The sequence below is a fragment of the Hylobates moloch genome, unplaced genomic scaffold (genome assembly GCF_009828535.3).
Source record: "Hylobates moloch isolate HMO894 unplaced genomic scaffold, HMol_V3 SCAFFOLD_22, whole genome shotgun sequence".
NCBI classification, from domain to species: domain Eukaryota; kingdom Metazoa; phylum Chordata; class Mammalia; order Primates; family Hylobatidae; genus Hylobates; species Hylobates moloch.
This window is the reverse complement of record NW_026652297.1, coordinates 32,090,089-32,111,374: the sequence shown is the minus strand read 5'-3', so window position 1 is coordinate 32,111,374 and position 21,286 is coordinate 32,090,089. Positions and strand designations below refer to the sequence as shown.

Below are 21,286 nucleotides of genomic sequence, written 5' to 3'. Positions count from 1 at the left end.
GTCTCTAACAAGGACATTCAGCAATGCAACTACCAGATTAAAAATAGAAACAAAAGCCCAGGCACGTGACTGCCAATTTGTGGATGCAATGAATGTGGGCGTGGAGATTCACAAAGGCCCGGAACCTGCGTTTCTACCTTGTGCTGGCCTCTGTAGGTGTCTGTGTGGGGGCGGGCTGGCCTGCAGAGCACACACAGGAAACAGGGAGGGGGTGCAGAAGGTCCTTGTGAATATACCTTTTAAAATACCATGGCACTGGGTTGTGGTTTCCTGGTTGAACCCTTTCCTCTTTTTCAAGGACTATTTTCATGCATGGGAGACTAGCCTTGTGTGCTTCCATTTTATTCTCTCTAGGGTAACCTTTCTTTCAAAAATGGCAACTTACCAGGACAAGTAACCTCCTCCTCCCTACCTCTTGCACTGTGACCTTGGGCTCTACTCTAGCAGCATTTGAAGGAGGGTGACAGAGATTGTTCCAGATACAGAGAACCTGAGCCAATGGCCTGTGTGCCAGAGACTGCTCTTCCAGGCACAGGGAACTGCTGGCCTGTGTCCCAGTCATCTTGAGCTGCTCTAACAAATCACCCTGACTGGGCACCTTAAACAACAAGCATTTATTTCTAAACAGCTCTAGAGCTGGGAGTCTAAGATCAAGGTACAGCAGATTTGGTTCCTGGTGCGAGCTTCCTCATTTACAGAAGAACACCTTCTCCTTCTGTCCTCACATGGCTAGGAGAGAGAGAGAGAGAGAGAGGGGAAGAGAGAGAGCAGAAGGGAGGGAGGGGGAGAGGGAGAGGAATCTAGCCTCTTCCTCTTTTATAAGGACACTAATCCTATTATAGGGCCCCCACTCTCATGACCTCACCTCAGCCCAATTACCTTTCAATACCCCTACCTTCAAATACCATTACACTGGGTGTTAGGGCATCAGCATATGGATTTGGGGGTGAGGGGACATAAATATCCAGTCCATAACACCCTGTGCACCCTGTGCCTGGTTGAGTAACAATAGATTAAACTCAAAGCTAACTGGGATGAGTGTGTGATGGGTGTAAGGAGGGAAGGGGAAAGTCAATGGGTTCTGACATCTGCAGTCTGCCTCTGGGGATTTCTAGAAGGGATTGTATGATCACTGAATGCACACGGGTGGTGGTGAGGACAGGTGTGTGTGGACCAGGCTGCATTTGGAACTGGACAGCCTTCCTCCTGCACCCGGCAAGCAATGCCCAAGGCCACCCCTGCAACCTGGAGTCCCTGCTGTGGGTGGGAGGGATGCATCTAGACTGGGCGGGGAGGGCACAGGATGGCTGCAGCCTCTGCCCCTCCTGAGGATGTGAATGTGAATTCTGAGTGGGGTGATGCTTCAGGACAAAACAAGGATGAATCTTGAACCCAGGTTTCCAGCTTGGTAGAAACTGGCTGAGAGAGAGGGCTTTGGATATAGGGCTCCATTGGCACCTCTGAACAACACCATACCCCAGATGAATACCTCTTCTTCTGCTCAATGCCTTCCTGGGTGAGAAAAGATGGTCTCGTGATAGGCAGAGATGAGCACATGAAAAGAGTGGGTCAACTGGAGGAAGCCGGAGGGAGAAAACACCATGAGCCAGCCTGTCAGTGTGCCAGGCAGGGAGAGGAGAGAGCAGGGCCTTAGACGAAGGTGACCATGTCATTATCATGTCATTATCACCCATATCATGATACATTTGAGACTGGCAGGGGCACTGCGGATAGTCATCACTGGACAATGTATGGAAACTGGGGATGAGACAAATCATGACATATGGCTTGAGAAGAAGAGAAAGGAGAGGGAAAGGAAGGAGAGACAGAGAGAGGAGGAGGAGAAGTAGGAGGAAGAGGAGGCAGAGAAGGAGAAGGAGAAAGAGGAGGAGGAGGAAGAAAAGGAAAGGAAGAAAGAAGAAAAAAGAAGAGAGAAGAAAAAAGAAAAAAGAAAGAAGAGAGAAGAAAGAAGAAAAAAGAAAGAGGAGAGAAGAAAGAAGAAAGAAGAGAGAAGAAAGAAGAACAAAGAAGACAGAAGAAGAGCAGGAGGAGGAGGAGCAGCAGCAGCAGCAGCGAGAGCCAAAGAGAGCCGCCCTGTGTGGGCACGTCTGGGTGCCGCTCTGCCAGTTGTTTTCAGAGTGTCATCTTACCCCTTTTCCCAGACAAGCAAAATAGCACGTTAGAGAAAAATATAATGATATGAGCCTCTGCTTGCTCCAGAAATTCAGAGCTCCTAAACAAACACAATTTCCTATGAATATCAAACAAAAAGGAAATAGAAAATCCAGAAGAGCAAAATCAATTTCTCATTGTTCTCTGCAACACCTGCCTAATTTCTTTTAGGTCCTAGGCACAGGGGCCAGCGCTTATTCACAAAGCTTTTTACAACATGGAGAAATCACCATGAAGCTACTACATCTGCAGAAAAAAAAGTAGAGAATAAAGACCAAAACATGAAATCAGCAAATATGCATGGAGTAACTATGTTTTGGAAATGTGTTGCCATGTGGACTGTTCAGGGCGATTCGCGACTGCTTCCATTTGATCAGACACTGCTATGTGGGGGTGTCAGGATCTCAGAAGTGTTCTTGGGGAAGGACATGTGCTTGGCAAATATGAAAGGGCTGGCAGCATTCTGAGTACTGGGAAAATGAGGAAAGGAAGATACAAAGATGGAAGTAGAAAAATCCATCAAAGGATAAAGCTAAGCTAGGAAAGGAGACTGCAAAAAGAAGTCAGGAAGCAGAGAGAAGAAGGGCTGCTCCAAGAGGGTCCCAGACAAGGAAGTTGGGCTTGGACTCCCAGCTGGACACTGCATCCCCAAACAGGCACTACACAGCAAAGCTGTTCCTCTGCATGTAAACCCAGTCCTGCTCTCACAACCTAGGAGTGACATAAGATTGTGCTTTTTAGAGATAACTTGGGATACATAACGGAAAATACATTGGAGAAAGGCAAGAATAGATGTGGGGAGATGTTACGTGGCTATTACAGTGAATCAAATGAGTGATGACAGTAGCTTAAATTGAGGTTGTAGCCATGGAGATGATGATGGTGACCTGTTCTCACAAGACCTATGTTTTCCTATAGGAGCATATGCTTCAGATTGAGAAGGTTCATTCATTAGTGTGAGTCCATGTCAGTCTCACTCTTGGCCAGGAAGCCCTATGAAAGCAGGGAGTACACCTGTGTTTTGGGATATGCTAATACCCTAGGCCATGCTACCATGGCGCCAGGCACATGGGAGGATCTAACAAACATTTGTGGAGTGGACGATGGAGTAATTCAGAACCCTTTCCCAAATGATCTCATTCACAGCCATGCTTCAACCATCAGATGGTTGGATTGACCTCACTCAAGTGTCTACGACCAACCTGGCTCCCTCCTCCAGAATTATGTATCCAAGGATCTACTGAGCATTTCCATGTGAAGATGTTAATGTGTCTCAATTGTACTCCACAGGTCCAAAACTGGGCATGTGAACTCCCCACTCCCCAGTGGATTTCTCCTCCAGTGTGTTTCATCTTAGGGAATGGGACCCTGACCACCCAGACCAGGGCTGCCATTCTTCACATCTCCCTCTTCCTCATTCATGAATCTCCTGTCATTACAAAAGCCTTTCATCTCCTCAATTCTGTGAATTATAATCACTTCTCTCCATTGATCACAGTGGTTAAGAGTGCAGGCTTTGGAAGGGCATTGCCTAGGTTTAAAAATAGGCTTCACCCCTTACTGGCAATTTGCTTAAATCCTCTGTGCTTAGTTTCCTTATATATGAAGTGGAAATAATAATAGTTTGTGCTTTATTGGGTTCTTTTGAGAAGTCAATATGATGATGCATATTATTGCTTTCCAAAGTGCTAGCTGCAATCACCACTACTGCCATCATCATCACTACCATCACCACTACTGTCACCATCACCATCACCACACACCATCACCATCACCATCACTATCTCCACAGCTATAATCTTAATTTAAGCTACTGTCATCTCTCATTTGATTCAATGTAATAGCCACATAACATTTCCCCACATCCATTCCTGCCTTCCTCCAATGCATTTTCCATTATGCAACCCAAGTGATCTTTAAAAAGCACAATCTCATATCACTCATAGGTTTAAATTATATCAGTGGCTTCCCATAAGAGACGGAATGAAAACCAAAATGGTTAACATGGTTTAAATAGCCAAACTTAAGCAATTCTTAGTCTCAAACCTGCTATGTGCCTTCCCACTTCAGGACCTTTACACATGCTGTTCCCTCCGCAGTGAACACTGTTCCTTTAGCTTTCCCTTCTTTCTTTTCCTTCTTGGTCAAAACCTCTCTTAAATGTTACTTATATTCACTGTCTCCACTATAATTCATTGCACAATGTGTTCTGCCCCCATCTTTCCACTAAAATTGCCCAAAAAAGATGATTCCTGGCACCTGCTGCTAAAGCCATGCACTTATTTCTAACCTTATCTGCTGTCCTTTCTGAGCATCTGACACTATCAGCCACTATTTCCTTAAAGCCCCCTCTGCCTTGGGCTCCTCAGATTCTGTTCTCCTGGTTCTCTTGCTCTTTTTCTCCTGGTTCTCTTGACTGATTCTTGTTTTTCCTTCATTTGCTGCTCTTTCTGTATCAGCCTTTTAGAAGTCGATTTCCCCAGGTTTCCCACTTGGATCTCTGTTTGTTTTTTGAGATGGAGTCTCACACTGTCGCCTGGGCTGGAGTGCAATGGCGCGATCTTGGCTCACTGCAACCTCCACCTCCCAGGTTCAAGTGATTGTCTTGCCTTAGCCTCCTGAGTAGCTGGGATTACAGGTGCACACCACCACGCCCAGCTAATTTTTTGGATTTTTAGCAGAGATGCGGTTTCACTATGTTGGCTAGGCTGGTCTCGAATGCCTGACCTCATGCTGGATCTGTTTTTCTTCTATTCTACTCATTCCTTGTGGGTGATCCTACCCATTTGTGTGGCATCCATTGCATAATGACACCCAAATCTTGTCTCTAGATTCTTTCTCCCTCCTGAGCTCCAGACCCACGTTCCTCCATGGGGGTGTTTCATAAACACTTTAAACACAACACATGTAAAGCTGAAATCTCAGAACGCCCTCCCTTTCTCTGTTTGGATCTCAATGAATGGTACCAACACCCATTTAGTCGCCCAAGCAAAAGCTTGAGTCATCCTTCTCTCCTTCCTTTCTTTCCCTCCCTATATCTAGTTAATCATCAAATTCTATTGACTCTGCCTCCTTAGATGTACTCAATTATGTTGATTTATCTCTATTCCCAACACCATTCCCTTAGTCCAGGTCCTCATCATTTTCCTTTTGCAGTATGACCACAGCCTCCTAACCCATCTCCCATTCGCCAGTCTTTTTTTTCTTTTTTTTTTTTAATTCAATCCTTTTTTCTCTGCTGTCAGAGTTTAGGGGAAAAAGTTCCCTAAATGATTGTCCAGAGATATAGTGGTTTAAAAGGAGGGATTTTTAGGCAAATAAGAAATTGTTTATTTAAGAAAATATCACCTCTGTGGCCTTTCTTAGTGATTTACCAGGCATATCAGCCTATTTAAGGTTCTGAGAAGTCTTATTGCAAAAGAATCTGTTCAGAATTGTTTAACCAAACAGTTCCCAATCTTTTTGACCACACGTTCCCTTCCTGAGGGCACACTTCTTAACATCTTGCAGAACGCCATGTTGCTGTTTTGGAACACAAATCTGATCATATTACTTCTTTATTTGAAAGTAAGACAGATACCTGGATAGACACCAAAAGAAGACAATTTGCACTTTATTCTCTGGGCAATTAGAGGCCCTTGGAGATTCCTGAGCTGGGTAATAACCTAATACCCACACAATCAATAGCCTCCAGTTATGGGCACTGCTATGTGCTTTGTGCTTCACCTCCACCATCTCCAATCCTTACAGCATGAATCCCGGGTAAGGAGACTGAAGCCCAGATCAGTTAATCATTAAGTCCTAGGCCACACAACCAGTAAGGATGGAGCAGGACTTGGCTAGAAGTCTAGGTGGCTTTAAACCCTCAGCTATTTGCAATAAGCAGGTGGCATTTTGCCTGCAGGAGACATTGGAAGCAGGAAAAATCAGAAGGCTTGGACATATTCCTGGAAGTCAGTCACTTCTGTTCTCCACCTCTGTTCCCCACTGACCCCAGATAATGCCTCAAGCCATTCTTCTGATTGCCTTCTCCAGAGGCCTGTTGTGTTACTTTCATCCCTTAAACACCCAGCAGGGTATTTCATACAACTCCAGGAACATCTTGCCCCTGCTTAAAAATATGTGTTGTTCCCTAGTGCCTGTCCATTTCCAAATTTCTCTGCCTGATATTCTAGGCCCTTCATTCTCTGCTGTCAACTTTCCTTTTTGATCTTGACTTTAGATACTTTTCTAAATATAATCCATACTCCAGTCAAACTGAACTACTTACTGTTCAGAGGCCTCCCTGCCTTTTGACATGCTGTTCCCCACTCTTGGAAAGCCTCTTCCCGTCCCCAGTGTCACTGCTTTAAATCTTACCTCTTTTTCAGGACCTTTTCATTGCTGACTCCATGGAACATGTCCTAATCTGAACTAACCAGCTGCTCTCTGTTTTTCAGCACAAAAGAACAATGAGTTGCTCCTCCCTAAACTTGGAAATCAGGTTAACTTCGGAAAATTAAACTAGTAAAATTCACAGTGGATGGCATCAGCTCTTTGCAAAAGTGATATACCCAAAGGAAGACTCACAAAGTGGATAAAGAGAGAGGAAAACATCCTCCTGGAGGAAGATGACCAGGGCTTACTCTCAGGACAGAATTGTGCCTCTATATCAGAAAGATGAGCAAACAAGGCCCTAATCAAATCAGTTACAGGAAACAGAGAGAGCCAATCAAACTGTAATCAATGGTGATAACTGGCCATGACAGTGACGTAATCAATTACGCTCTGCTCTGGTGGTGTGGAAGCACAGCGTGTGCTGTAGCAGAAGGCAGCCAGAATGACGTGGCCAGGGAACAGCAGTACTAACCAAAGGAAACATTCATGGAGTTTAGGGACACTGGCTTTCAGGACATGGGAAGGGTTGGCTGTGAGCTGGAGATGGCTCATCCCATGTCCTCAGGCCTGATTAGCTTTCCCGAAAGTTCCTGCTTCCTTTGTTCAAATTACCCACTAAGCAACCTTCTGAGAACCAATCTGGCTTTCCCTCCCATCATCAGAAAGGGGTGTTCTGGGCAGAGGAAAGGTATGTCCTCAGTGTATCTACTCATGGGGATGCTGGGAAGATTTAATGGAATAATGTGTGTAGAGGGATTGGCCTAGGCTCCACACAGTAATTGTTCAATAAATGTAGATAACTGAAATTAGTTCAGCATGTTGGAGCTCTGCTTATGATGACAAGCTCATATACATTTGGTTAAGGTGAACTGGCATCCTGGTGTCCAGGTGCCCTGATGAAGGTGGGTACCTGGACCTGCAAAACAGATGTTGTGATTCTGGGTAGGAGTGAGTAAAAGGACGTGTTGCCAGGCAAGGCCTGTTAACCCTCCGCCTGGCTCAAAGCACCTTTACTTCATTATCATCCTCTAAGTGCCCCACCGGCGCCTTCCTCTACCTGCTTAGCACACAAGTCTTATATCAGTTTTGTTCTATTTTTAATGCAATCACTTGTGGATCTCTAATTCCTATTTCATCAGAGTGTAAACTCTTTGAGGATAGGAGCTTTTAAGTCCCTTGCAGAGCTTCAAGTATCATAAATACTTAATAAGTTGAAATGAATTGAATCAGAGGCCAAACGATCTGGGGGTTCAAGCAAAGGCTACAACATGTATTTCCCAGGCTCCTAGAGAAGTAGTATGCGAACATTTGGAGAGAAGGCCTGGTGATGCAGGCTGAGCACATCTCTCTGATGCCACCTCACTTCTTCCACCCAGGGGTGGATATGGGAGAGCTGCGAGGCTGCAAGAGAGCTGCTCAGCTGCCCAGGAAGAAGACAGAGGGACAGACAGATGGACAGAGCAGACGCCTTCACACTTACCCGGATCTCTGTCTGGACAGTGCATTTGACCAGTTTGAAGTTCTTCCCAGGATTGAAGCTGTTGCTATAGAAGCAGACCTTGAGGATACGCACGTCTTCCTTTTCCACATCTACTGGTACCACCACCATGGGCTCTGCAGGGCCTTCAGGCCGGCGTAACGTGCCCAACTTTACTCGGCTCAGGGGCTCGGACACCCCAGACATCCTCTCAGACAGCAGCTAAGACCGGCACATTGCAGTCCTGCAGAGACAGCAGAGGGTCAGCCCTGAAGGAGCCCCACACAGGTCCACATACCTCATGCCCCAGGAACAGCACCCACCGAGCTCCAAGACAGACACAAATGCTATATATTCGCCCATTCCCAAAAGCTCCCCTGCAAGGCACCTGGCTCTCTTGACTGGGAAAGCTGCAGCAGAAAGGGGCAAGTTGCAGAAGCATCCAGGTATGAAACCCAGACTTTGGGCTCCCAGGGGTATGAGCTCTGTCTCCTGGAAGCCCCTCTCTCCGACCCATTCCTCCCTCCACCCTGGCACCCAGGCGAGGGGCCCACCCTTAGCAAACGCAGCTGTGAGAGGAGGCGGTCACAGCTTGGTTCCAAGGCACAGCTGAGCAGAAAAAGCAAAGAGCGAGACAGTAGAAAATAGCAGGAGAGGAACAGGGACAAGGGGGAAAATCCGAGAAGAAACAGACTGGAGAAAAGTGGCCAGGAGGGAATGGGAATGAAGGCAGGAAAGGGCCCAGGTGGAGGGCCAGGCTGTCAACTGATGCTGTCCACCCCCATCCTCAGCTGCCATCAAATACTTTCAGGGTGGGAGACTTCCGTCCGACAGGAGCTCATCACATAGACATCACTCATCACATGCAGGAGGATTCAAGAGGAACAGTGCTCTGCCCAGCAGCCCCGCAGGGAAGGGCATTCTGCACGTGGGAAGGAGCTGAGTTGGGACTCTAGAAAACCCAGCCCAGTTCTGCTGACAGCCTGGGTTGACACAGATGTAGACGATAAGAATCCTAGGAATCTGTAGTTCACCTTGAATCTCAGCAACATTGGTCCGGGCCTCTAGATCCAATACAACTCAGTAGAGTAGGGTTTATCTCCCACTGATCTAAAGCAGGGAATGCCCAAAGGAAGAAGTGGATGTTCTAGCTCTAGATGGGTGGCGTCAGCCTTAGCTCCACATAATCATTTGGGAAGCTTTCAGAAACCCTAAACCAAGCCCTGTCCTCAGAGACTGCTGTCAAATTGGTCTGGGCTGAACATTGACATATTCGTTTCCCAGGATTTTTCTAACGTTTGGCCTGGGTTGGAAACCACTGTTCTAGAACAGCTTAGCTCTTACCCTGAAACCCCTTCTTAAAGAAAAATATCCCCTTTGATTTTAGAGGGAGGGAAATTCCTTGACCAGGAGTTGGGGGCAAAATGATGGAGTCGGCAATGTTAAAACACCAACATGGAGTCACATATTTGAAAAGTGGAATCATAGCCTGTATTTATTTATTCACACTTAGAAAAGAAATAGAAAGATTTAGAAAAGAAAAGATTTAGAAATAGAAAAGAAATGTTTAGAAGCCATTAGCTTCAAAGAACCATTCCTTTTTTAAAAAGTGAATATGTATTACGAAGATACAAAAGAGAGGCAAGGATGAGAGAAGGAGCTGGGCATGTCCTTCAGGTCAGGGGCAGGCAGACAACCGGCAGCACCAAGCTCAGAGTCCACAAGGGCAGCAAAATGTGGCATGAGACCTATGGAGAGAATATGCAATCTGCTTTAAGATATATATATTCTTACCTAAAAGATATATATATTCTAGAAGTATCTGTCTATTCTGGAGGTATCCATACCATTTTCCAACAAACATCTGCTGGACATGTCCTGTGTGCCAGTACTCTGCTGTGTAGTGAAGATGTATCCCAGATCCCCTGACCTTCAACAAGGAATCCAGGGTGAAGTCGTTTGAGAGGTAACCCCAGGAAACATCAGAGAAATGATGACAGGGAGGGGAAAACAGCTAAAAAGGTGATCAAGTGAGTTATCGCTTGCACAACCACAGTTTAATCCTGCTGGGAACTCTAGGAACCAGGACAGAATGTACCCCACCAAGAGAGGGAGGGATTTGGGGTATCTATACACCACTCTTACAGTCATTGTTCCAGCACATCCAGCCAGTTCTGCACAAGGGAGAGCTGAGAAAGTCCTCAGGCACAGAGGTGCAGAGCTGGCGGCAGGTGGGTAGAAGAGAGGATTGGACTGAAATGGCAGGGCCCAGGGGACACAGGAGGGAGCAGTGGCAGCCTTTCTACAGGGTATGAAGATGAGAAAAGCATGCCTTTCCCTAAAGAGCACACACTCTAGTCAGAGAGACAACAGGCAAATACACTCACACAGCACAATATGGCATATCTAATAATGTTTCAGGCAACAGTGGACCACATATACAATGGTGGTCCCCGAAGAGTGGAACGGAGCTGAAAAATTCGTCTCACCTAGTGACATCGTAACAGTGCTAAGGTCACAGCACAATACATGACTCGTGTTTGTGGTGACACTGGTATAAACAAACCCACCACACTGCCAGGAATAGAGAAGTCTAGCACATACAATTATGGGTGGTACATAATACTTGATAATGATAATAAAGATTATGTGACTTGTTTATGTACCTACTCTATGATACTTTTTGTGATTATTTTAGAGTATACTGCTTCTACTTATAAGAAAAAAGTTAACTGTAAAACAGCCTCAGCCAGGTCCTTCAGGAGGTATCCACAAGAAGACATTACTCTCATAGGCGATGACAGCTCCATGCCTGTTACTGCCCCTGAAAAGCTTCCAGTGGGACGAGATGTGGAGGTGGAAGACAGTGATATTGATGGTCCTGATCTTGTGTAGGGTTATGCTAATGTGTGTGTTTGTGGTCTTTGTTTTTAATAAAAAAGTTTAGAAAGTAAAAAAATAAAAAATAAAAATCTTTAGAAATGGAAAGCTTATAGAATAAGGATATAAAGAAAGAAAATATTTTTGTACAGTTGGACAATGCACATGTGTTTTAAGCTAAGTATTATACAAAAGCATCAACAAGCTTTAAAAAAGTTTATAAAGTAAAAACATTACAGTAAGCTAAGGTTAATCTATTACTAAAGAAATACAGTTTTAAAAAATAAATTTAGTGTAGCCTAAGTACACCATGTTTATAAAGTCTACAGTAGTGTATAGCAATGTCCTGTGCTGTCACATTCACTCACACTCACTCGCAGATTCCGAGAGCAAATTTCAGTCCTGCAAGCTCCACTCACTGTAAGTGCCCTAGACAGGTGCGCCATTTTTTATCTTTTACACCGTATTTTTACTGTACCTTTTCTATGTTTAGATACACAAATACCTACCACTGTGTTACAATTGCCTACAGCATTCAGTACAGTAACTTGCTGTACAGGGTTGTAGGAGCCATGCGCTATACCATATAGTCTAGGCTGTACCATCTAGGTTTGTGTAAGTAAACCAGAGAAATGATGATAGGGAAGGGAAAACAGTCAAAAAGAGTGATCAAGTAAGTGATCATTTGGGCAACTGCCATTTAATCCTGCTGGAAACTCTAGGAACCAGGACAGAATGTACCCAACCCAGAGAGTGAGGGATCTAGGGTATTTATACCCTCAATTGTGTTGTAATTACCTGCAGTATTCAGTACAGTAATCTGCTGTACAGGTCTGTAGGAGCAATAGTCCAGGTGTGTAGTAGGCTGTAGCATTTAGGTTTCTGTAAGTACTCTGATGTTCACACAACTGCCTAATGATGCATTTCTGAGAATGCATCCTCACCCTTAAGTGACAGGTGACTGTATATGCAGCTATGGAGGCACCGCACATGCAGCAGGTCCCAGCTTCAGGATCTACTGTATCTAGTAAGCCTATGGCCCTGAGGCCCCTGGACATCTTTGGCGATCGTGATGTGTCCAGGCAGGTTCATGGACTGTGACAAATGCGCCACTCTAGGGGATGTGGGATGTTGATAGTGGGGGAAGCGGTGCTTGTGTCAGGGCAGGGTGCATGTGGGAACTCTCTGCACTTTCGGCTCAATTTTGCTGTGAACCAAAAACTTCTCTAAAAATAGTCTATTAATAAAAAAAATGTAGCAATGAGAAACCACACCCTGATAGTTGTCCTCCCATTCCGCAGCCTGGCTGGGCAGGGTCTAGCCCACTCAGGACCCAACTCCCATATCGGTCCTGACCAAAGAGAAAGATTCACACTGTACATCAGACCCAATGCAGCCCACACCATCATCAGCGTGCTTGGAGGACCCTGGTGTCTTATCTTCATCAGTCTCCCTTGGCCCCTGGTTCAAGAGCCACGAACTGCAGTCACCAATATAGCTCAAGGAGAAATATTTCAGCAAAGTCATTTCTGTCACCCAGAATCTACCTCTACCTTCAGCCTGATGCAAGTTCCTCAGTTCTCCCTTTAGCCCTTTGCAGCAGAAACTTCTGTTGTGGATGCTCATTCCAAAAGTAATTACAATTTAAAAATCTATACAGAAACACAAGTGCTTTGCACAACAATCTGCTGCCCAATCCTGGGAGGTGGGCAGGAGTAAAGATGGCCATTTTACAGATGATGACACACTCAAAAAGGTCTAAGCCATTTGGTCAAGGATTCATGCCTGCTAAGTAGCAAACTTAGATCCCAAAGCAGGTTTGAATCAAAACCCACAATTTCTCCCACTTCCCCAGCTGCCTTCGAAGAAGGGCGGCAAAAACTCCATGAAAGATAAAGATGACAATTAGCATCAAATATCCCTGGTCCGTGAAGAATCCAGAACCTCTCCTGGCTTAGAGATAATCACCCTTCTTGTGCCAGGACTTTGTCTTGAGAGGTCCTGGATGGACTCAACACTAGAACATAGGTTTGATCAAAAGCCTCAGGCCCAGGAAGGTGGTGCCCACGTCTCTATTGACACATGGCAACTTCCTCAAGTGCACCCAAAACTCTGATTTGTAGACACAGATCTGTAATGAACACTCAGAACTCTTTGAAGCAAAGTAAATGAACGGTTCCATGAAAGGAAGGCATCTGCCAGCCCTCTTCAGTTTCTTGGTAGAACATAGGCTCTCAATTCCATGCCATCTTCCCTCGCGCTCACCCTGCCTGTGTTCTGCTCCCAGCTCATTTTCTGACTGGCTCTAAAATCTTGTGCAAGTAACTTTACCTCTCCCAGCCTCATTTTCCTCCCCTATATAGTAGGGTAACGCTGCCTACCCTGTTTTCCTCATAGAAGGGTGGTGAGGATGAAGTGAGAAAATATAAGTGAGAGTTCCTTGTAAGCAATAAAGTGGGACACCAGCGAAAGGCTCTATCATCATGACTATTTTCACTTGCCTTTTTTCCAAAATCTTGTCTGATGACCTGTATTTCCTGTATCTTGCTCCTCCTGTCAGTAGTGCTCCAGAAAAAAAAAAAAAAAAAAACTTGCTTTGTAGAACTTGCCAATTTCTGTAGTGTAAAAATTCCCACCATGACTGACCTTCAGGTACCAATGCACATCACCGCTGAATGCTAAGTTAGGAAGAGATGAGAACAATCTGCTGACTCCAGCTCCTGTTCTTGATGACAGAACTTGTTCACGCCTCTAAATATTGTCTGATTATTTGAACTACTCGTCAATAGCCTATCTCTGGCCTTTAATGATCACAAAATCCTCTGATGCTCAACTCATGAGCCAAAAACTCTGCCCCTTTCTCCAGACCTTCTTCCTGGCTCTCCAAGCCCTGGCATTCCATCCTCCCTGCTTCCTGGTCTGCCCCAGATCCTTGGAGCAGAGTCAGAGGAGACTACAACCCGTGGCACCACTGAAAACTCTGGCTCTGAGCCATCCTGGGCTTCGGTTTGCCTCCTGGCCCCCAAATCTGCCACAGTCAAAGTCAAAGAATAACAAACACAAGGAAATGGGCTCAAATTAAAACAGGAAAAGTTCTGATTGGCTGTAAGAACTTCTTGGCCAAAATCTGCAAAGGGTACTACAGGAGGATGGACAATCTCTAAGTTCTTAAGATCTTCAGGAAGAAAATAAATTATGGTCTTCCTGAATGGCAAGAGACATTGACCTGCCTGCAGAAGAGGGAACTGAAGCAGCATTTAAGTCCCTTCCAGATGTACCAGGTTGTAACTGTACCTAGTACTGTGCTCCTGGCACAGGGGAGATGCTAGGGTTACAGGAATAAATATCACAGGAAAACTTAACTCTTGCCCTTGAAGACATTATAGGGTAATGTTACACACTTTGTGTTCAGTAAACAGCTTAGCCTCTTGGGGAGGCAGACACCAGAGGGGATGCTGAAAGTCCCAAACATAAAATGCATGGTCTTGAGGACTGAAAGTTCTGTTTCTGGCCGGGTGCAGTGGCTCACGACTGTAATCCTAGCACTTTGGAAGGCTGAGGTGGGTGGATCACTTGAAGTCAGGAGTTTGAGACCAGCCTGATCGACATGGTGAAACCCCTTCTCTACCAAAAATACAAAAATGAGTTGGGTGTGCTGGCGTGTGCCTGTAATCCCAGCTACTCGGGAGGCTGAGACAAAAGAATCCCTTGAACCTGGGAGATAGAGCTTGCAGTGAGCTGAGATTGCACCATTGCACTCCAGCCTGGGGGAAAAGAGTGAAACTCCACCTCAAGGAAAAAAAAAAAAAGGTTCTGGTCCTGATTTGAGAGAGTGTGGAAAGGGGACCATTAGTCAGAAAGGCCGTATGCTGTCAGAGAGAAGGCGTGTACATCTAACTCATTCAAACCTGGATTTAAACCACTTTCTTCAGGGCTGGTAAGCTATACAACTGGGCCATTACTTGAGTGTGGCAACATGGCAGCCTTAAGTCTCTGCCATGGACCCGTTGTGTGATCTGGACAAGATAATCTCTGTAAGCCTCAGTTTCCTCTATTGGGGCATGAGGTCACTATTACTTATCCTGCAGAATTTTCTGGAGGATCAGACGTTACTTCCGTTACTTCTGTAAACTCCTTGGCACATACATTTTTTAAGCGTCTGTGACTTGGAAAAAGAGAGAATTAGAAACATAATACTAAGACCCACTTTTTAATTTTGAAATTTAATTTTAATTATTATTATTTTTTAGAGATAGGGGCTTGCTCTGTTGTTCAGGCTGGAGTTCAGGGATGTGATCATAGCTCACTACAGCCTCAAACTCCTGGACTCAGGTGATCCTCCTGCCTTGGCCTCCCAAGTAGCTGGGACTACAGGTATATGCCACCATGCCTAGTTCAATTTTTTATTTTTATTTTATATAGAGATAGGGTTTCTCTATGTTGCCCAGGCTGGTCTTGAACTCCTGGCCTCAAGTGATCCTTCCTCCTCAACCTCCCAAAGTGCTAGGATTACAGGTATGAGCCACCATGCCTGGCCTTTAAATCTTATTTTAAAAAATCTAAACTGACCTCCTAAGTGCAGGATCAGGTGGCTGTGGCAGCCCCTTCTACCTCCAGTGCTCCGTGCGCCAAGGCTGCCTTTTCACCCAGCCCTGCTTTCCTCTATGCACCTGCCCCACCTCCACAGATCACGCCTCCCTCTCCTCCGCTCCTGCACGGCCTAATTGCCTGTCCTGAGAGCACCACAGGTGCCTGTCCGTGGAAGGAAGCTTCCCAGGAGACAGTCAAGCACAGCCCTTTGGATCTAGCAGAAGTCAGAATGTCATGAGACACACAGTTTATTTCCACTCTGCCTCTGAGTCACTTCCCCTTGCTGTTTCCACATCAACAAGATGGAGAACACAGGCCTTTCCTAGCCAAAGGCCTGCTGAGTGCAGCCACTTAACTAATTGGCAATGACCTTGCAGTCTCAGGGAGCTGGTCTTAGGTTTCTGGGCAAGGCTGGGCCCTGCTGGCTCCTCACAGTGCCCCCTCCCCAGGCAGAGCCATCTCAGCCCTCAGTTCCCACAGGGCCAGCATTCTGCCTGCTCCAGGGCCCTCCAGTCCAGCATTTGCTAAATCACCTCCCTCCTCTCCAAGCCTTCTCCCCATTACCTTGCGAAGGAAAGAACCAGAAAGGTTGTGATTATTGCCAGCTATAATTGAATGTAATTCAAAACGCATTTGTTGAGACTTTACCACGTTTTCAGCTCCCCACCCCCGCACCCATTACTCACCGGGAATCCCTCTGTTGCCAGCTCCTGCCAGCCCAGAGGCCAGCTGACTTGGGGGGGTCTTGTGGGGCAGGAGGGGAGCAACAGGGATGCATTACCCTGTGCTTTCTTGCTAAGGGAACCTCCCCTCCCGTCAAAGCCTTTGATCCCTGCAGCTAGCCAGATTTTTCTTATGTCCTATTTGACTTCTGGGCTCCATTCTTCCCTCAGTTCTTCAAAAATCATACTCATCGTGCTCCTTACTTGCCAGGTCATGAATGCCTTTTGGCTGGAGTGTCTTTCTGTCTTCCCTCCTGTCTTCCTTCCTTCTTTCCTTCCCTCCCTCCCTCCTTTCTTCTTTCATTCTTTCCTTCCTTCCCTCCTCTCTCTGCCTTCCTATGTTTCAGGAGCCATAGCACACCTGGAGCTATGAAGATAAACAGGAGAGGGAAGAAGGTCCCCATCTATTAGATCATAATCCAGTAAAAAGAAAAAAGATAAAACAGAACAAAACACACAAAAACAGCCACAGCCTGCTACGGCCTCTAATAGAACTCTACGCATGGGAGCAGAGGATCACAGAAGAGAATCTGCCTACTGGGCCTCAGGATCTTAGGAAAAAGTGACCCAGAAAGATCAGGAAACCCCATGACATGCTGCCTGTAGGGCTGGTGAAGAGGATGGGTGAGAGGTCATTGGGAAATGAGACCAGAAGGTGGCAATCTGCTAAGAAATTTTTGAACATCATCCATGTATAAATCTGGCACAAGGATACAGCACCGGTGTGAGCTGGGAGGCCGCAGGGGGCAGCGAGAATAAGTGCCTGGTGTGTGTGTGGCCACTGGCAATCTGAGAGAAGGATGCCTTGATTTGTAGCACTTGCCAATTTCTCTGGTGTAAATACTTCCATTGTGGCTGATTCCAAGCTACCAGCACGATGGCACTGAAAGGGGAGTTGGGGAGAAATGGACGCCATTGGCTTGTGAGAATTGGTTCCAGCATACCACTGTCTGAACAGTCACAGACTGGGCAAAAAGGGCAGATCTCAGGGTCCCCGGCCTCAAGCCACCTCTGACCCTTGATAGCCCACTTGTTTCCTGTAGTGGTGGCACCACCCAGCACTTCAAGACAACAATGTACAAGGTGCATGGAGACATAGCATCTTACCATGTGCCCCTTCCTCCCAAGAGCTTCTTTTCTTTTACTCTCCAGTCCTCTGAAAGTTGTTATTTTCAAAACCACACTCTTTGTCATCTTTAACCCCAAACTAAGTTATCTTCCAACTTCTCCTCTTCAGATCATGATCTCAGCTTTTTCCTTCCCTTTCAACCTCCAACTCCTGCAAATCTCATGTCCCCCTCTGAGTGGGTTACAAAGTTGGTTGTTGAGCAGAGAAATTTGGTACCATGATGAATCAATGCTTCAATTTGTCTGAGTTCTTCCCCATTTTCTTGAGAGGTTAACAAGGAGGTCAGATGATAGCAGGTGAATTCCTAGCTGGTCAAATGGTTTCTTCTAAAGACTGCTAATCAAATGTCTGCATTAACCTGGATGGCAGACTGTTGTTTTAATTGTTCCTGTTCACACCTTTTAATTGGGTATGAAGGAGCTTGTGGTTATTAAACAAGAAGTATCAAGTTGAGCACAGGATTGGGAGAGATTATGGCTTTAACAGAGGATCAAAAAAAGTTCTTGAAATCCTCACAGGCTGGTAAGTCATGCCAAGTTTAACAAAACGCAACTTGTGAAGTGGGATAAATGAGCCATTCTTCATGTAGATTTAAAAAAAAAAATGTCTTCCCCAGTCTAGGATGAGAAAGATGTGGTTTAGCAGCGGATGGATTAAAAAATAGGATTTAGGCTAACTGTAGATTCACTGTTAGTCATTATGATGTGGCTGCCAAAAAAAGTTAATGTAGTGTTGGGATTACCAGAAAACCCCTAAGAAACTATGGTGATTTCCCTCTGGGCTCTGCACACACGATCCCACCTCAGCAGTGAAAGCTGAGGGCCTGGGGTTTGAGAGGCCGTCTTCTAGGGCAAGGGCATTCAACAAAGCCCTATCACATGCTGCAGACCCCTAAAACCAAAGACAGGGTGAGTCATGGGAACGCAGGATGGATTGCTGGTTTTGAATGGTTGTAGGACTGTCCAGTGAAAGATGGATCTGACTCCTTCGCCCAAGTCAACGTTAAGAAGAAATGTAACAGCCAGAGGAAGAGGAGCTTCACATTTGCATATCACACACTGAATCTCCCTTCATAGCGTTTGCACCCTTGCTACCTCACTGACATCCCCCAAGGCAGGCTGCTCTCCCATTTTGAGGATGAGGAAAAGCGACTGACTGAGCAGCTTGCCTGGGGTCCCCTTTCTTCAGTAGCAGAGATAAGACCAGAGCTCAGATTTCCCACTGTACCCCAACAAACACAGTCCACAGCCTACATCCCAGCAGTGAGTGCCCCCCAACCTTCCCTCCACCCCTGCTCTGAGCTTGGTCTCCACACATCAAGCTTATTTCTGTGCCAAAGAGTACAGCCCAGATGAACTTGCTTTTCTGATGTAGCCCCCAGAATTCTGCTCAAACACAAATTCCTCATACATGTATGGAAAGGAATGCAGACTTTTGACATGTTAATATGTACATAGTCGTGGATATGTAGGACTTGATTCAGGTATATTTTATGATACATGTAATAAACAGAAAAAAAGTAGATGATTAAAAAAAAACTCAGGTACTTTTTTTTAACTAGAAAGTATAAACCCAAGTCTAACTGTACAGATGTAGCTTCCCATCTCTCACCACCTTAAAACCAACAAAACCATCCTCTTGAACAAGCTTCACCTGCCAACCCTCTAGTCTGCCACTCTTTGCAAACCTGGTATACGCCAAACATTTGCTTTATGTAAACAGATATCAAAACCATTAAACATGACCAAGCCCCCATCTGTAGATGTATTTAGCTTTCATTTTAATGCGAATTGGATAAAACAGCAATTTTAATGCCCCTTCAAGCAAACAGGATGCCACCTGTGTGTGAAAAGGCTTGAGAAAATTAAAAATAGACGGAAAAGCCCTCAGCAGTTGAAAATGCTAATAAAAACAACTTTAAGGAACCACCATAAACCTATTCAACAAGCCAAGTTACCTAGGGAAAAAAAAAGAAAAACTTATGTTCATGGACTTGAAATGAACTAGTACAATTGCCAATTACTCAGAACTGGCTTTCTGAAGCAAGGAAGTTAAATACAAAATAACTCACATGTGTTGATCTTGCTACCCAACGTTGGGAAACATACCGCATCTATCCAAGGCGAGGGGTGTGAAGCATTTGCACAAAGATGTTCCTAGCTGTACTATTTATAGTAGTGAAATAATGAGAATCAAAACAAAATGCTCAGGGGGAAGTCTGAGCACTAGCAATAATGATAAACTATGATAAAAATATGAGTAGTGCATGAAAAGATTTATATAAAAAGTTAAGTGACAGAGAATGAAATTTACATACTGATTAGAACTACATAAAAACACAGTCCACATTTAGAACTGCATGCAGTTAAAGATCTTAAGTTACATTGGTTATAATATTGTTATTTTGGTTAAATATATTTTAGAAATGTGTAAAGTCTATTGCACAAGGATAAAAACTGGACCTCTCTCCTATGCATCAATCTCTAGCTCCTTCTTGGATACAGTCTTCTTTTTTTTTTTTGAGATGGAATCTCACTTTGTCGCCCAGGCTGGAGTGCAGTGACATGATCTTGGCTCACCGCAAACTCTGCCTCCCGGGTTCAAGTGATTCTCATGCCTCAGCCTCCCGAGTAGCTGGGATTACAGGTGCCCGCCCCCACACCCAGCTAATTTTTGTATTTTTAGTAGAGAGGGGGTTTCACCATGTTGGCCAGGCTGGTCTTAAACTCCTGGCCTCAAGTGATCAGCCCACCTCAGCCTCTCAAAGTGCTGGGATTACAGTCATGAGCTACCGCACCCGGCCCTGATACAGTTTTATTTTCTGTACTCTCCACATGGCCCACAGAGAGGGGCTGATCTTACCACCAAGTCAGATGAGGAAGCAACTAGGCCCCTGAAATTCACCTAGATTTCTGGATCCTATCCAAAATCAGGTTTGGGTTAAATAGGATAGACAGATATCTCAATGAAATGTGACAAGAGAAGAGATGCCTAGGATTACAGAAAGTTATCGCCAACTCTGAACAGTTCTCCAAGAGCCCAGAGTGTCTGGCAGTGCCTTGAGGTTCTTTGCCACCCCATGATCATGATTTCCTCTCCAGCCCTGAGACCTTGAGCACACGTTCTCTTCCTCCAGCTCTCCATGCCAAAGGGCTCATTTCTGAGAAACAGCAGCAGGTAATAGAGTGCTTCCCTAGCCCAAACCTGGGCTAGCACTTTCCATGCACAATGAGCCCAGTCCATCCTAAGAAAAACCCAAAAGGTAGGTACTATTACCCCGTATCTCACGGATGAGGTCTCTGAGGCTGAGCAACTTCCCAAAGGCCACACAGCAAGTAGAGAGCAGAACTGTGATTTAAGTGGAGTTAGAAGGGGCTACAGGTGTGGGCTCTTTACCGCTACACCCTGCAGTGATGAAGATTCTGGCTATAATTCAGAGTACAGATCTACCTAAGAAGGAGGCCTCATTCCATAGACACCCCCAGAGTAAGGTCCTCTGGGGCTCTGGATTCTAATGGTAAAACGTTGCTGTTAGATGAGAAACAACCTCAGACAGCACTTGGTCCCTGGGTTCTTCACCCTGTCTACATGCATTTTGGCATCGCTGGAATATATAGTGTAAATATCTCTAAGCCTTAACCTGACCTAGTGCACGGAGACCATGGGGGTTGGGGCCTAGCCATCTGTATTTCTCAATAACATCTCAGGTGATTCTTTATAAAATATTTTTAACTGAAATTGTATATATTTGAGCTGTATAGCAAGTTGATTATTACAGTCAAGCTAATTAGCATATTCATCTCCACACAGTTACCTTTTCTTGTGTTTGTAGTGAAAACACTTAAGATCTATTCTCTAGGAAGTCCTAATCAGTGCAATTAGGCAAGAGAAAGAAACGAAAGGCATTCAAGTTGGAAAAGAGGAAGTCAAATTGTTCCT

The 21,286-nt window shown here is 45.3% G+C and overlaps 1 protein-coding gene across 6 annotated transcripts in view; it reads right to left on the bottom strand.

The window, feature by feature from the left end:
• PTK2B (protein tyrosine kinase 2 beta) overlaps positions 1 to 21,286 on the bottom strand; it is a 147,374-nt gene that overhangs the window by 54,813 nt on the left and 71,275 nt on the right. For all 6 annotated transcript variants that reach the window (XM_032144129.2, XM_032144128.2, XM_032144133.2 and 3 more), the window contains one exon: positions 8,030 to 8,270. In XM_032144129.2, coding sequence (XP_032000020.1) covers positions 8,030 to 8,233 — 204 coding nt within the window. In that variant the 5' untranslated portion in view covers positions 8,234 to 8,270. The remainder of the gene's footprint in view (positions 1 to 8,029; positions 8,271 to 21,286) is intronic.